We start from the raw sequence: 15,548 nt of genomic DNA, 5'->3' as shown, positions 1-15,548 counted from the left end.
GTTCTCTTTATGTTCACATTTGGGCCTTCACTTTTTTTCTGTGTTAAAAAGCAGGAGTCCTGGTCCCTAGCCTAGTAATGGCCAGAGCCATAGCACTATCAAGGCACAGAAACCTTGGATCCAAACCTGATGTGCAGATGAATGTCCTGCATTGATCTAATCCCTGGCTTGTCAGTTTGGACCTGCCTGTCAATCACTGGACATGATCATCACTGTGATCTCTGCAATGACTTCCTTGCTTGCAGTTGGCACTCCCTTGTCATGGTGGTAGTGCTTTCTGTTCTGGATGATTGCTTTGAATGAGCTACCATGGCTGTGTCTGTCTGGGCCAGGGGTTGTAGGCTTGAGAAACAATGTGAAATAAGTCAAGTCTTTCCTATTTCCTGCAGAGGAGAGTCATGTAAATACAAGGGAGTGGTGTGAGACTGGAATGATTGGATGGGTGTGTGATGAATGTCTGAGGTATCATAAACATATGCTCCCTTTGATAGCTCAGCTGGTAGAGCGGAGGACTGTAGGTTCCCTTGCACAGCCATCCCTAGGTTGCTGGTTCAACTCTGGCTCAAAGGAGTCATCTTTTGCCTCTGGCACTCATCCTGCACTGCCACTGCTGCCTTTTTCTGGTCCTGCCCAAGGGGACTCCCCAGAATGAGCTGCTCAGCCATGAATTCTTGCCTGAGGTTGAGAAGATAACTGGCCAAGCCACTTTTTGGTGAACCTAGGCCATGGGAATTGATTCTGACCATGGGCATGTCCACAGTCATCTCCAACAGGAATGTGAGTGGATGAGTTGGTGATATGAAAGTGAGGTTATTAGGAAGCCCAGGCTTTAGGTGCAGGTCCTCCTGGTTCAGGGCTGGTTACCTGGGAGGAGAGAGGACCTCATTCAGAGGCCTTAGGGAGGGGAATTAGCTCAAGTGGTAGAGCGCTCGCTTAGCATGTGAGAGGTAGTGGGATCGATGCCCGCATTCTCCAATGCTTTTCATTCCCCTTTGTCTGGACACAGGACCCTTTGCCAGGGCCTGTGGGTGCTCGTAGTATATCCAGAATGCAAAGAGTAGAATGACATCCAGGTCTGCATAAGAGTAGTTATGACATAACTACTGTTAGGCATAACAGTAGGCATGAGAATAGAGTAGGCATAAGAGAGATTTCTCCATCCTTGCTTGACAGACATCAAATGTCATCTAAAGTATTTGCTCTTGTTTTGAGATCTTCTATGCAGGAAAACAGTCAAAGACAGCAACCTCTGAAGGCTAGTCAGCAATCTCAAGGAGTGGAAAGGTTGTGTGTGGATGGGCTGAAGGGAGAGGATGTGTTTAGCTTAGAGAAAGAGAGGTTCAATGGGCTTGCACATGACCTTTTGACTCAGAGGACCTTTCAGAGCAGAATGGTCAAGAGGGCAAAAGACAGCACAGTGAAAGGGAACAAGGGAAGATGCAGCAGGACATGGGTGAGTTCTGTGTGACCATGAGAAGGGTCCACCTTCTTATGAAGAAAATTATGTCCAAGGAGTTTATGGAGCATTTCTGTTTGTGGTTTAAATGGCTGATGAGCTAAATTGTTGAGCAGGGAGCTGTGATGTTGGAGCTGAGGCTGTTTGAAGAAGGATGTGGTAATAGAGGCATGATGGTGCAGTGTGGCTGGGAAGAAATGCTGTCTGAGTGTGTGCTGGAGAAGGTCTCCCTGGGCATGTCCCCATGCTTCCTTCGATAGCTCAGCTGGTAGAGCGGAGGACTGTAGGTTCCCTTGCATGGCCATCCTTAGGTCGCTGGTTCAACTCCGGCTCGAAGGAGTCATCTTTTGCCTCTGGCACTCATCCTGCACTGCCACTGCTGCCTTTTTCTGGTCCTGCCCAAGGGGACTCCCCAGAATGAGCTGCCCAATCATGATCTCTTGCCTAAGCTGTGGGAGACATCTGGCCAAGGCAATTTTGGTGAAACCCTTGGTCAGTGGATGGTGATTCTGACCATGGGAGTTGTCTGCAGCCACTTCCAGCAGCAGGAAAGTGAGTGGATGAGTTGGTGGTATGAGAGTGAGGCCAGTGAGAGGCCCAGGCTTTGGTTTTCAGGGCATCCTGGTTCAGGGCTGGGTGCCTGGGAGGAGAGAGGACCTCATTCAGAGGCCTTAGGGAGGGGAATTAGCTCAAGTGGTAGAGCGCTCGCTTAGCATGTGAGAGGTAGTGGGATCGATGCCCGCATTCTCCAATGCTTTTCATTCCCCTTGCCTGGACACAGGAGTATTTGGTGGGGGTCCCTCTGAAGGGTTAAGGAAATCTGGGAAGCAAACCTGTGAACTACAGTAGAGGACAGCATCCAGGATTTCTCTAAGAGCAGGTAGGCCTCTGGATGGAGGGAAGGTATTATCTGACTCTCCTCTTCTCTGAATAGAGGCCTTTTAGAATACTGTGCCTGTTATATATAGGTTTACATAGGTTTTGGCTACAATAGAGTTAATTTTCTTCCTAATATCTGTTTTGGATTCAGAGTGTGAATAATGTTGGTTATATACTGCTGTTATAATTCTTGGTAAGTAGAGTTTATGCAAAGCCAAGGACTTGCCAGCTTCTTGAACAATTCCCATCAGCAAGGAGACTGGAGGGCACAAGAAGCTGGGAGGAGACACAGTTGGGACAGGTGACTCCAGCTGGCCAAAGGAATATTCCACACCACATGACATCAGGCTTAGTATATACTAGGGAGAAAGATGGCTGGGGGCCACTGCTTATAAATTGGCTGTCTGGGCATTGTTCTGCAGGTATTGAGCAATTGTGTTGTACATCACTTATTTTGTGTAATCTAATTCTGTTATTGCTATTGTAATTGTTATTGTTGTTGATATTTCCCCTTTCCTTTTCTGTCCTTTCGACCTGTCTTTTTCTCGATCCACAAATTTTGCTTTTTTTTTCTCCTAGTTCTCTCTAAAAAATCCTCCTGGGAGTAGGGTGTGTAGAGTTTAATTGCCTGCTGTGTTAAACCACAACAGCCTTTTTTGGTGCCCAACATGGGGCTTGAAGGGTTGAGATAATGACAAATCTGACAGTGTATGTTAAAACAAATTTCTTGTAAGCATTCATTATATTAGTTTAATAGTAGTTAATCCTGATGTTGATTTATTTACTCTCAGAGTCGTTTTCTCTTTCTCAGGGTTGTGTTAAGTAATGTCTTACTTGCTCTGTACGTTTCCTGCTGTGCTGTTTATCACCTTTGGGGGCTGGGTTAAGGCTATCGTGTTGTACTTTGTAACACTGGCTTATGATATGATAAAACTGATGGTCACAAGGCTAATCTATTTGTAATCAAGTATTGTTATCTTCTCCATACTTCTAGAGCCATCTATTGGAAACCATTCCTAATTACATCCTTTATTTTTCCTCCTAGAGCAAATCTGTGGGCTCTAGGAGGAAGCCAATACACTTCCCATATCTTCCCCTCCAGGGTAATTACAATAGCTCTTGAAAATTCTGAATATAGTCAGGATGTTCAAACCAGAATGTTCTTATTGCTATGTCTCCTGGTTATATTTCAGGCCTTGTTTAGACTTAAACAACATCAAAAATACCAGCTGATGGGTCAGGATGCTAAGATTGAAGTGGATAAGGTGGATCTGGACTGGTAACATAGGCATGAACTATTTATAACTTAATGGGCCCAGGATATCTCAGGCCATCAAAGAAGAAATACAACATATACATCACCTCCTGATTGAGGGGTGGACTTAAACATGGACACTGTCCATGATTACCCATGAATGTGAAACATGACCTGAAATAAAGCAAGCCAGACAGTTAAAGCCTCTCTCTAATGGAGGACAGTGGCTAAAATATTAACACAGGGAAGTCTGGCAGATTGATGACATCACATTCCCACAAATGTGCCAATGCAAGCACCAGGTGCTTGCACGCACAGAACTGTAGAATTATTTAGGTTGAAAAAGATCTTGAAGATCATTAGATCCAAGCATTAACCCAGCACTGTCAAGTCCACCACAAAATCATGTCCTTAAATGCACATCTACACATTTTTTAAATACCTCCAGAGATGGTGACACAACCACTTTCCTGAGCAGACTGTTTCAGCGCTTGACTACTCTTTGCTTAAAGAAATTTTTACTAATATCTGTGGTGGGACCTACAACCAGATGGCTGGAAATATATTCTGTGCCTCATGCCACTGGCTGGAATACTACCCTGGGCCTTGAGAAACAAGGTGAAAATGTCCCCAGAAAGAACTGAGTCAGACAGTGGTACTTATTTCAGAAGCAACCTCTTAGACATTTGGCTCAAACAGCATGGTATTGAATCTCCTACTTCCTACCATGCACCAGCCTCTAGAAAATTGGACAAATGAACTGTTAAAGACTACACTGAGAGTAATGGGTGCTGGGACATGTTAACATTGGAATACACATTTAGCAAAAGTCACATACTTAGCCAACACTAGAGATTCTTCTAATCAAACTGGCCCTGCCCAATCAAAACTTTGATGTACTTTTACAAAAGTGAAAAGTCCCTGTAGTGCACATAGAAATTATGCTGTGAAAGACAGGTTGGTTTATTTCTATTTCAGGTAAAGATGAACCCATCAGTGATACCGCTTTTGATCAAGAACCTGGGTGCATTTGGTGAGTAATCCAGAAGGATGGAGAAGTATGATGTGTACCTCAAGGGGATTTGATTCTGTATGAGAACAGGCAGTGGTTTCAATTGTATTATATTAATTGCTATATAATAATGTGTAACATCTTTGCTATGGTTGCTATAGGCCATATCAAAATTATTATAATAAATATTTAGCTTTATTAATCTGAAAAATGAATTTTTATTAGACTAGCCTAAGTGGAGCAATGATAGAACCAGAACTGTCTTTAGAATGCAACAGTCCAACATCACACATCATCTCTCCTGCCCCAAAGGACTACCATTAAAGAGGAGCCCAAAGTCATGGACTAAACAAACTCAACCAACATTTTAGAGGAATAGTCCATAGGCTAAGGGAATGATATCTGCATATGTATACAAAAAGACCAGAAAAAATACATTTGAACATGTGAGACCTTGGCATGACATAAGTGATATAGAATAAGGCATAGATACAGACCTGGTTTCAGATGGGATTGAGTTGATTTTCTTACTAGTAGCTGGTATGATGCTGTGTTTTAGATCAAGGAGGATAATAATATTGGTAACATTCTGATGGTTAGTCCTTGCTGAGCAGTGCTCATTGTAAGTCCAGGACTTTTCAGCTTCTCACACCACCCCATCATCAAAGAGGGTGATGGGCAAAAGGACTTGGGAGGAAACAGCCAGGATACTTGACCTCAACTAGCCAAAGAAATATTCCATACCATATGGTGTCATGCTCAGTATATAAATTAGGGGAAAAGATGGCTGGGAGCTGCTCCTCAAGAACTCACTGGGCATCATTCATTGACTATAAAGCAACTGTATTGTGCATCATGTGATTTGTTTATTTTTGTTTATTAATATTAGAGTTGCTATTATTATTGTTGGTATTATTAATATTGTTATTTCAGTTGTCATTTCAGTTTCCATTTCTTTTCTGCCCAATCAAATCATCTTTTTCTCACCCTGGGAATTTTACTCCCACTCTGGGGAAGGGGGTGAGGGATCAGCTGTGTGATGTTTAACTGCCTGCAAAATAAAGCCATGACAGTGCCCAACTTTGTGCTTCTGTGTAGAAGACACACATGGACCACGTGCAGTGTCCTCAGAAAAAGGCCATCAGGATGCCTGGGAGCACTTGATTCCACACACAGCAAAGAACATCAATGAAATGGAGGAATCTCAGTGGAGGGCCACCAAGAACCTCAGAGTGGAAGAACTCCTGTACATGGATGAGGGAGAAGAGTGAGAATGTTCAGAGTATTGAAGGAGAGAATCAAAGGGCTTAGGCATGACCTTCATGCCTGTAGGAGATTATAGAGTAGAGGAAATGCTGTTCTTTACCGGATATTTGAGCAGAGGCCTGAAGACAGCACAGTGAAAGGGAATCCAAGGAAAATGCAGCAGGATATAGGTAAGATCTGTATGGCTGTAAGGAGAGTCCATCTGTAGATGATGACATCCAAGGAGCTTATGGAGCATTTCTGTTTGTGGTTTGCCCATGACAGATGGGCTGAAGTGTTGAGCAGGGAGCTGTGATGTTGGAGCTGAGGCTGTTTGAAGAAGGATGTGGTAATAGAGGCATGATGGTGCAGTGTGGCTTGAGAAAAGTGCAGGGTGAGGTCTCCCTGGGCATGTCCCCATGCTTCCTTCGATAGCTCAGCTGGTAGAGCGGAGGACTGTAGGTTCCCTTGCATGGCCATCCTTAGGTCGCTGGTTCAACTCCGGCTCGAAGGAGTCATCTTTTGCCTCTGGCACTCATCCTGCACTGCCACTGCTGCCTTTTTCTGGTCCTGCCCAAGGGGACTCCCCAGAATGAGCTGCCCAATCATGATCTCTTGCCTAAGCTGTGGGAGACATCTGGCCAAGGCATTTTTTGGTGAAACCCTTGGTCAGTGGATGGTGATTCTGACCATGGGAGTTGTCTGCAGCCACTTCCAGCAGCAGGAAAGTGAGTGGATGAGTTGGTGGTATGAGAGTGAGGCCAGTGAGAGGCCCAGGCTTTGGTTTTCAGGGCATCCTGGTTCAGGGCTGGGTGCCTGGGAGGGGAGAGGACCTCATTCAGAGGCCTTAGGGAGGGGAATTAGCTCAAGTGGTAGAGCGCTCGCTTAGCATGTGAGAGGTAGTGGGATCGATGCCCGCATTCTCCAATGCTTTTCATCCCCCTTGCCTGGACACAGGCCCTTTGCTGGGCATCCATCTGTCACCTGTGGAGATTTATGGTGTGCTCTGAATTTACAGAGGAGGAAGACACCTAGGGTTGTAGCAAGAGTACTGTGGGAAGTGGATTTGTAGAGAATTCTCAAAGTCTGACAGAAGGTTCACATAGTATGTCTGTATGCAGACTCTGAGATAAAATATGCTGACTTAGAAGGCCATGGAATAGAAGAAGCATTGTTGAGAGAGAAATTGTACTAAAAGCAAGTTTTAAATTACGACTTTGCAAATAGACATTTTGGAGAAATAGAACTATGAAAGATGTATTGTAGTAGAACCCACGAGAGGTATTTTCAGATGACTGGGTTAAAAGCATTAGCAGCATTGTGTGGCAAAAGCTGTTAGGCCAAAAAACGCTTACAATATACTGTAATTAGGAAATAGCTCAGCTTCTTATTTTGATGGCATGAATTGTAACATCAGTACCATCTCACCCTTCACATGAGACTGAAAATAGAATAAAAGTCTTTAAAATGATTCTCAGGAGCCCCATCTCTGAGTCAGAAAAAGGCATAATCCGACAAGTATTATGGGCAGTTTAACAGAGGAAATTATGTTCTCCCTCTTTCCTTGACAGTTCTCAAACAACAAGCCCAGTAGAGAAAAGGACATCAATGAAATGAAACAACCTCAGTGGAGGGCTGCTAAGAATCTCAACGAACTGACGGATTTCTCTTTAAGCATTGGCTGAGGAGACTGGGCATGTTCAGTTTGGGGAAAGAGAGGTTCTGAGGACTTTGTAGTGCTTAGGCACAGGTTACAGAACAGAGGTATGGCTATAATTTTGTTTTGTCTTACACTTGAGCAGAGGGCTGAAGATAGCACAGTGAAAGAGAATCAAGGGAAAATGCAGCAGAATATGGGTAAGATCTGTATGGCTGTAAGGAGAGTCCATCTGTAGATGATGACATCCAAGGAGCTTATGGAGCATTTCTGTTTGTGGTTTGCCCATGACAGATGGGCTGAAGTGTTGAGCAGGGAGCTGTGATGTTGGAGCTGAGGCTGTTTGAAGAAGGATGTGGTAATAGAGGCATGATGGTGCAGTGTGGCTTGAGAAAAGTGCAGGGTGAGGTCTCCCTGGGCATGTCCCCATGCTTCCTTCGATAGCTCAGCTGGTAGAGCGGAGGACTGTAGGTTCCCTTGCATGGCCATCCTTAGGTCGCTGGTTCAACTCCGGCTCGAAGGAGTCATCTTTTGCCTCTGGCACTCATCCTGCACTGCCACTGCTGCCTTTTTCTGGTTCTGCCCAGGGGGAGTCCCCAGAATGAGCTGTCCAGCCATGAGCTCTTGTCTGTGTTTGGGAATACTACCACCCCAGCAGTTTTGAGTGAACCCTTGGGCAGGGCATAGTGATTCTGAGCACTGATGTTGGTCACAGTCACCTCCAACAGGAAGGTGAGTGGATGAGTTGGTGGTATGAGAATGATATGAATGGCTGGCCCAGGCTTTGGTTTCAGGGCATCCTGGTTCAGGGCTGGGTGCCTGGGAGGGGAGAGGACCTCATTCAGAGGCCTTAGGGAGGGGAATTAGCTCAAGTGGTAGAGCGCTCGCTTAGCATGTGAGAGGTAGTGGGATCGATGCCCGCATTCTCCAATGCTTTTCATCACCTTTTCTGGACCATAGGTGTTGTGTCCTCTTGTGGGGAGCCTTGGGTAGATTCAGAGGGTGTTTCAGAAGTAGAATAGGCTATTGGCATAGGCATGAGTAAGCCATTATCCCTCCTTGCTTGATAGTAATTAAATGGCATGAAGAGCACTGTATGCATTTCCTAATAAAATTCTTAATCACCAATGTGCTGTCACAGAGGTGTTGACCTTTTGGAGCAAGTCCAGAGGAGGCACACTATGATGATTAGCAGGATAGAGCTCCTTTCCTAGGATGAAAGGCCAGAAGAATTTGGATCTTTCAGACTGCAAAAGAGAAATCTTTAGTATGTCATAATTGGAATCTTCCAGTGCCGAGGGAGGGTCTACAAGAAAGCTGGAGTAGGGTTTTTGACATGGGCATGTGTAGTAGTTTGAAAGTAAAATGAGTGAGAGGCTCCAAGTCAGAAATCAAATTTAATGAGAAGAAAAGGGGAGACAGGTTAAATAAAATAAATGCAATAATGCAAAAAGACCACTGACAGAGTCAGAATACAACCTGAGCTGGGTAATGGAAGCAGTGATCTCATAGAGAAGGTCTGGTATCTCTGGTCCTCTGGGAATCCAGTGGGTAGGGGCTACCTGTACTGTCCCAAATCCCAGTTTATATCCAGGTGAGAACACTTGGCTCCTCCCCCTGGGCGGAGCATCTTACAATGGGATGATGAGTCATCCAGGAGGTCTCCTTGATGGCCCATTAAAGAGAGATAGCTCCCGGAGGGAGCTTTCTATGAGTCATACACAAGGCATTGATGGGCCATTAACAGAAGGCACCCCAGAGGGAGGGGGCCTGGAAAGAGCACTGCTCCAACAATTGGATTCATCAGTTCATGGAGATGGTGATAGAATACATACTATACTAGAACCCAGGACAGCAGGTAGCGATAGGACAAAGCGTAATGGCTAACAATTTAAAGAGGCAAAGTTTAGATTAGATATTACAAAGAAATTCTTCACTGTGAGGTTGGTGATGCACTGGAATTTGTTGCTCAGAGAAGCTGTGGATTACCTATCCCTGGAAGTGTTCAAGGCCAGATTGGATGAGTCTTTGAACAACTTGGTCTAGTCTGAGCGACCACAGGCAGATGGGGTCTAGATGATCTTTAAAGTTCCTAGTTCTAGATGGAACTAGATGATCTTTAAAGTGCATTCCAACACAAACCACTCTATGATTCTATCATTTTCTTGTAAGTATATATCAAACAGGATCTTTTGAGACTTCTGAAGAAAAGAAATCCAGTATCTATCTCTCTGCATATTACTTCACTGTCAGACAAGAAAGCATAAGTCAAAGTACAGTTTAATTTTTTATGCAAAAAAAAAAGGTTCTAAAATTATTTTTGTGTTATATTGAAGATAAACAGATCTCCTTTGAAACTCTGCTGATTAAAAGCCCATTAGCTTTACTCCCTGATAGATTAGATTGTGCCAAACTCCAAATAAAATCACAGAGTCATGTCTGTCATGTTTATGAAAAAGTAAATTTTGCTCCAGGCTGTGGTAGTATAATTAACAGTGACTTAATTAATAATGGCAGGAAACTCAGAATCAGGTATGGCTGGTTTTATAACTTGTACTAAAGAATACTATTTCAGCAGCAGATTTTTGGATTAGCATAAATTAAATTATAATTAAAGAAAATCTATGAGACTGACTCATCATTTTATCTTGCAAATATTTACAGCTATTCCATTAAAAGTGAATCCCTCTGACATTTTCACTTTAGTCAGAAGCAGCCTTTTTTTTTTTTTTTTCTCTAATTACTAATAAAGATGGAGGAAGCACCACTGTCAGTTTTGCCATAGATCACTGTGCAAGTCATCCATATGCATGCTCAGCAGTTACTTGCGTTCTACATTATTCCATGACAACTTTCTCCTTTGGGAATTGTCAGAAAATTAAATGTAAAAGCAACAGGGAAACATGAAGTTTGAGACAGAAGATGATTTCTAGAACCAGACTGTACTATGGGGACAAAGAAGGTGCAAGTCATAAGTGAACTTGATACCATGACATGCTTTTTTCCCAGTGATATAATTACACAAGACAACAGAATCATGGGATGGCAACAGCTCTTCTTCCATTGTATGAAGAGTTTGGACCTTCACTACTTTTGACTCCTGAATATGTGCCTCTAGGAACAGAAAGCAGGAGAAATGCAGGAGGACAGAGTCTTGCCAAAATTCAAGCCAAACAATGATGCAAGCAGATTGATTTTATAAGCCTTTTTGAGTTCATATATATATTTTTACATTTGATAGGAAAAGTAAGCGGTCTTAATTTTGCCTACTAATACAGTGCAAACAACGGTACCCAGAATGATGCAGAAATAAGTTTTGCAATATTTATTAAACCTGCAAGTACATGTCTGACATATTTCATCATCAAGAACATCTAGTTCACACATGACATAGAAATTTCTTTCTCTTTCAACAGCAGCTGAGCAAATTTAAGGGCAAAATTACCCATAAAATCTTCTGGTCTTACTTCTAGGTTTTGTTACATTTCAACAATAAAATATTTGCCACCATTTTGATAACTTGTGTTTGATTCAAAATATTCTTAATGTCTTCTCTTCTTTTTCAATAGAGAAACCACCATTCGTGTGCCAGTATTTTTCAGTACTTGGTTACACTCACAGTTAAAATCATGTACCTCTTTTTCAGCTCAAATAATTTTCAGATCCCAAGCACTGCTTTTGGTTATGCCTGCCTCTATAAAGTGAACAACTATCTCACACCTGCTTTTGGTTATGCCTGCCTCTATAAAGTGAACAACTATCTCACACCTAGCAATTTTCCCCTTCAAGAACATTACACACTATAATCAAATAATCTATCTTTTTCTTTTCTGACAAGATACACTGATTGAACTCCTTATGTCTCTTACTCTAGTTCTCAAATTGTCATTACAGCACTTGCCTTGGCTTTACTTTTCAACATACTTCAGGAACGATCCTAACACAAGAACTGGGTACAGTATTCAAATAGCCCAGGTTAGTTTATCCCACCTCTCGCTCGCTTAGATTAAAACATTTCAGATGAATCACAGACTCCTTGTGGGACAAAATCAGTAGATTCACATTGCATCATCTCTGATTATTTTCAGACTCACAAATTTAAAAAAAAAAAAAAAAAAAAAAAAAGGATTGTGACAATGAATGTCTACTGTGAAGGTAGGTAACTCAAAGGTTTTACCTTCATAATCCTGCCAGACAAATAAGCATTTTTAGACCTGTTGCAAACCACATTTTACATACCTGTAGGACTTCTTAATCTCATCATGTGTTGCTCCCTTCTCTAATGCCAGGATTTCATATAATGCTTCACCTGATGTTGACAAAGCCCGTTGCCTTTGTTCAGCCATGACAGCAGTGCATTACCAAAGCTGCTAATGTAAAACATAATTTAAAATACCAGGGACTGCAAGTATATATAGATAGTATTTCTTATCATTCATTTTAATAGATTTTTATCAGGCAGCAAAAGGTTAAAAATATATAAAAGTGAATCTAGAATAAAATCTTCTCTATATTATCCTCTGTCCTTAAATATATTTAATATATTTAAATATATTAACAATCAGAAAATGGCAAGCAAAAACCAAAGAACAGAAGGTTTTGTATTGCATAGCACTGTTTGTATTAAAGGCTCGATGTTGCTGTCACTGAAATAAATAGACAAATTTGCTATAGCATTAATACCCAAATGTTGTAGTTCCACCTATTTGTGTTTGTTTACATTTTTATTTTCTAAGTCATAGGAGAATTATTCCACTATTTCTTGAGGTTATTGACTTCTTACAGTGGGATAAGAACTTTGTACTTTTCAGTATTACTTAATGCAACAAAACGGAAAATTTTTGTTTTCTCAATACAAGGGTTCAGGTTCAGCCTAACAAATTTAGGTGCTAAAATTGTGATTGAATTTAACTCTGAATCAGACTTCTTATTTTGTCAACAGGCATACAGACTCCAAGAATAACTGGCCAAGCACTTTCTCTCTATTATCTCTACAGTGTGCTCAGGATGAGTCGAGTATTGTGTCCAATTCCGAGCCCCTCAATTCAGGAAGAACAATGAGGTGCTGAAGCAGGTTCAGAAGAGAGCAACAGAGCTGGTGAAGGGTCTGGAGCACAAGTCTGATGAGGAGCAGCTGAGGGAGCTGGCGATGTTCAGCCTGGAGAAAAGAAGGCTCAAGGATGACCTTACCACTCCCTACAACTCCCTGAAAGGTTATTGTAGCCAGGTGGGGGTTGGCATCTTCTCCTGGGCAACCAGTGACAGGACAAGAGGACACAGTCTTAAGGTGTGCTAGGAGAGGTCTAAGTCAGACATAAGAAGAATTTATTCACAGAAAGAGTGATTAGATATTTGAATAGGCTGCCAGGGAGGTGGTGGAGTCACCATTCCTGGAGGTGTTTAAGGAAAGACTGGATGTGGCACTGTGTGCCATGGTTTAGTTGACATGGTGGTGTTCAGTCATAGATTGGACTTGATCTCAGAGGTCTTTTCCAATCTGATTGATTCTGTGACTCCCAACCCATGACCCTGAGAACCAGTGGAGTGAATCTGGACCTTTGTGATGAGAGTAGATACCAAGAATTGACCCTGGTATTATAAAAGTAACTTCATAAAAAAATTCTGCATGGGAACTACTGACAGCTATCAAGGTCCTATCTTATTTGAGATACAAGACCTAGGACTGAATTAATGATAAATTTAACATGATACCCTTACAGTATAGTGCAAGCATAGACTGTCAGATTTAGTCCACTTCAGATCTAACATTTGTTCCTTCCTTTATAACAAAAGAGAAGTAGACAAACCAGTGATTCTTCATTGAGTGGCTTGACTACCTCCTTAGAGTGTGTAGTTCATCCTTTTGTATTTAAAGAATGAAACATTTTTAAACTAGATCTAGCTAATGCTAGGCAATGACACAAAGAAACTCAAATAGCAGGAACTCCTTCTAGCAGCTTTTCAGTACTTAGAGAGGGCATATAAGAGACCTGGAGAGGGACTTTTTACAACTACATGTAGTAATAGGACAAGTGGGAATGGCTCTAAGCTGAAAGAGGCTAAATTTAGATTAGATATTAGGAAGAAATTCTTCACTCTGAGGGTGGTGAAGCACTGGAACAGGTTGCCCAGAGAAGCTGTGGCTGACCCATCCCTGGAGGTTTTCAAGGCCAGGCAGGATGAGGCTCTGAACAACCTGATCTAGTGGAAGGCGTCCTTACCCAGGGTAAGGGGTTAGAACTAGATGGTCCCTTCCAACCCAAATCATTCTAGGATTCTACATATACCATAATTTAAACCACAAGATATAGATATCTATGAATCATGTGAGAAAGATACAGCTCACTGATGGCAGAGCTGCCACAACAAAACTCTCACCACAACTTTCTTGCTTTAAATGTTGGGCCTCTCTCCAAATGTTGAAAAGTGATCACAGAAAAAGTGAGCTGTAACCCTAGTAGTAAGAAATATTTCTGTAAACCTACTATGTTAGGTAGGACTACCCTCTCTTTTATTACATCCTTCTCATTGCTGAGCTAGAAACACTATCATGACATTATTCATATATTATTTAATAAGCTACATTTTGGTTCAGAACCAACAATGTAACACTTTTAAATTCTTTAGCATTATTCAATATGAAAAAGAAAATCAAATACCACGTAAGTACACAGAGAAACATAATTCATGTAGTAATTCTGGCACATAGTATTTACTTTGATGTCTTCTTTTTCTGATCAACCAACTCACAATTAAGGGGCCTTTGACTTGATAAAAAATACCTTTCTACTTTTAAGTGTTGTAAGTCCCTCAATTAAATGTACTGAATGTTTGGTTTTAAGTTAACAGTTGTAGAATGAAATAGCATGTGAGCATCTAGATATTACTTTACCACCTGCAGTAGTTACCATGCTTTTCGTTCATGATGGCATGCCTAGAGCATATTTAGCATAATCCTGGGATCTATCCTGGCACTGGAATCATGCAAGGCACATGAAGCTTGTTAATGCACAAGATAATAGTAGTAACCATGCGAAGTTACAGATATACAGCATTAGTTAAAAAATCTGTGACATAATGCTGATCAGCTACATGGCAGCCCTGAAGCATAAACCAAAATTAAAGTTAGGATGGATTTAATTTTGAAGAACTACAAAGTCATGTAATTTGTACTTTCCCATAAAATAATTTTAATAACCTAGTCAGCTATGGAAATTTAGACTCAATAGCCTAATCAGTCTTTTAGTGATTATATCAACTTGAAGCTTTAACTTCAGCTATTTAAAATTATTTCTTAATTATTTAAAGCAGTCCTATAAAATACTAAAGCGCAGTGAGACAATACTTTTCTAGGAAATGTTAAACTCTCCTTATTAAGGAAGATGTAACAGTCACAATTTTAGTACTAGATACATTTCTGATGGCTGAAATTACATTAGAATCCTATTTTTGAGCTATGTATTTTTGTTTCAGTAGAACAAAGAAAATAAGATGTTGTTGTCTCCCATGAATGACAATGAAATTATTAAAACACAATCTAAATTCTGGTAACAATTCCACATCTCCTAAGAAGATGGGATCCCAGTTAACTTCAGCTCTTTCTGTGCCAATTTTATACTACCCAGCATTAAGTATCTTACACAGAGGTTGTAAAAATATGCTTTTTTTTCTTACAATACCCATAGATCATTCGGATTAGTGCTGAAAAATAAGGCAAAGTTATTCAAAGAACATACCTGCTTCAAAAAGTGATGGAACACAGTCTGGCATGTATCAACTCACAACATTATGAGTTCAATACCTTGATGTCTTTATGCCAATGTCATCCCAAAGGAAAGAAGCAAGTGCCACCAGAAGCCGTGTTCCACAGAAAGCAGCTGCTGCTTTTCATCCTTCACCATCAGGGTTAAACAGGTCAGAGGAGTCTGATTACTTCTTTTGTTGTCCAGTATCCACTTGGTTATCTCTCAGGAAGATCTATGAAAGAGCAAATAAAATATTCATGAGTCTAAAAGCTGATATATCCAAGAGTTAATGACACCAA

General features: G+C 41.4%; 1 protein-coding gene and 4 non-coding genes across 5 annotated transcripts in view; 4 read left to right on the top strand and 1 right to left on the bottom strand.

The window, feature by feature from the left end:
* The window catches only part of DNAJC5B (DnaJ heat shock protein family (Hsp40) member C5 beta), a 29,178-nt gene extending 17,328 nt beyond the window's left edge, over positions 1 to 11,850 (bottom strand). Inside the window, exon 1 of the mRNA XM_066333970.1 lies at positions 11,744 to 11,850. Within this exon, the coding sequence (XP_066190067.1) occupies positions 11,744 to 11,850 (107 nt within the window). The remainder of the gene's footprint in view (positions 1 to 11,743) is intronic.
* TRNAY-GUA (transfer RNA tyrosine (anticodon GUA)) lies at positions 482 to 570 on the top strand. The gene is given in 2 exon segments: positions 482 to 518; positions 535 to 570. It is a non-coding gene; the product is annotated as a tRNA-Tyr (tRNA).
* On the top strand, positions 1,707 to 1,795 carry TRNAY-GUA (transfer RNA tyrosine (anticodon GUA)). The gene is given in 2 exon segments: positions 1,707 to 1,743; positions 1,760 to 1,795. It is a non-coding gene; the product is annotated as a tRNA-Tyr (tRNA).
* TRNAY-GUA (transfer RNA tyrosine (anticodon GUA)) lies at positions 6,273 to 6,361 on the top strand. Its single transcript is given in 2 exon segments — positions 6,273 to 6,309; positions 6,326 to 6,361. It is a non-coding gene; the product is annotated as a tRNA-Tyr (tRNA).
* TRNAY-GUA (transfer RNA tyrosine (anticodon GUA)) lies at positions 7,939 to 8,027 on the top strand. Its single transcript is given in 2 exon segments — positions 7,939 to 7,975; positions 7,992 to 8,027. It is a non-coding gene; the product is annotated as a tRNA-Tyr (tRNA).
* Positions 11,851 to 15,548: the final 3,698 nt, after the last annotated feature.

Source organism: Sylvia atricapilla, chromosome 1 (genome assembly GCF_009819655.1).
Source record: "Sylvia atricapilla isolate bSylAtr1 chromosome 1, bSylAtr1.pri, whole genome shotgun sequence".
NCBI lineage: Eukaryota > Metazoa > Chordata > Aves > Passeriformes > Sylviidae > Sylvia > Sylvia atricapilla.
The sequence above is the reverse complement of the archived record's forward strand: the minus strand, read 5'-3'. Positions and strand labels throughout refer to the sequence as shown.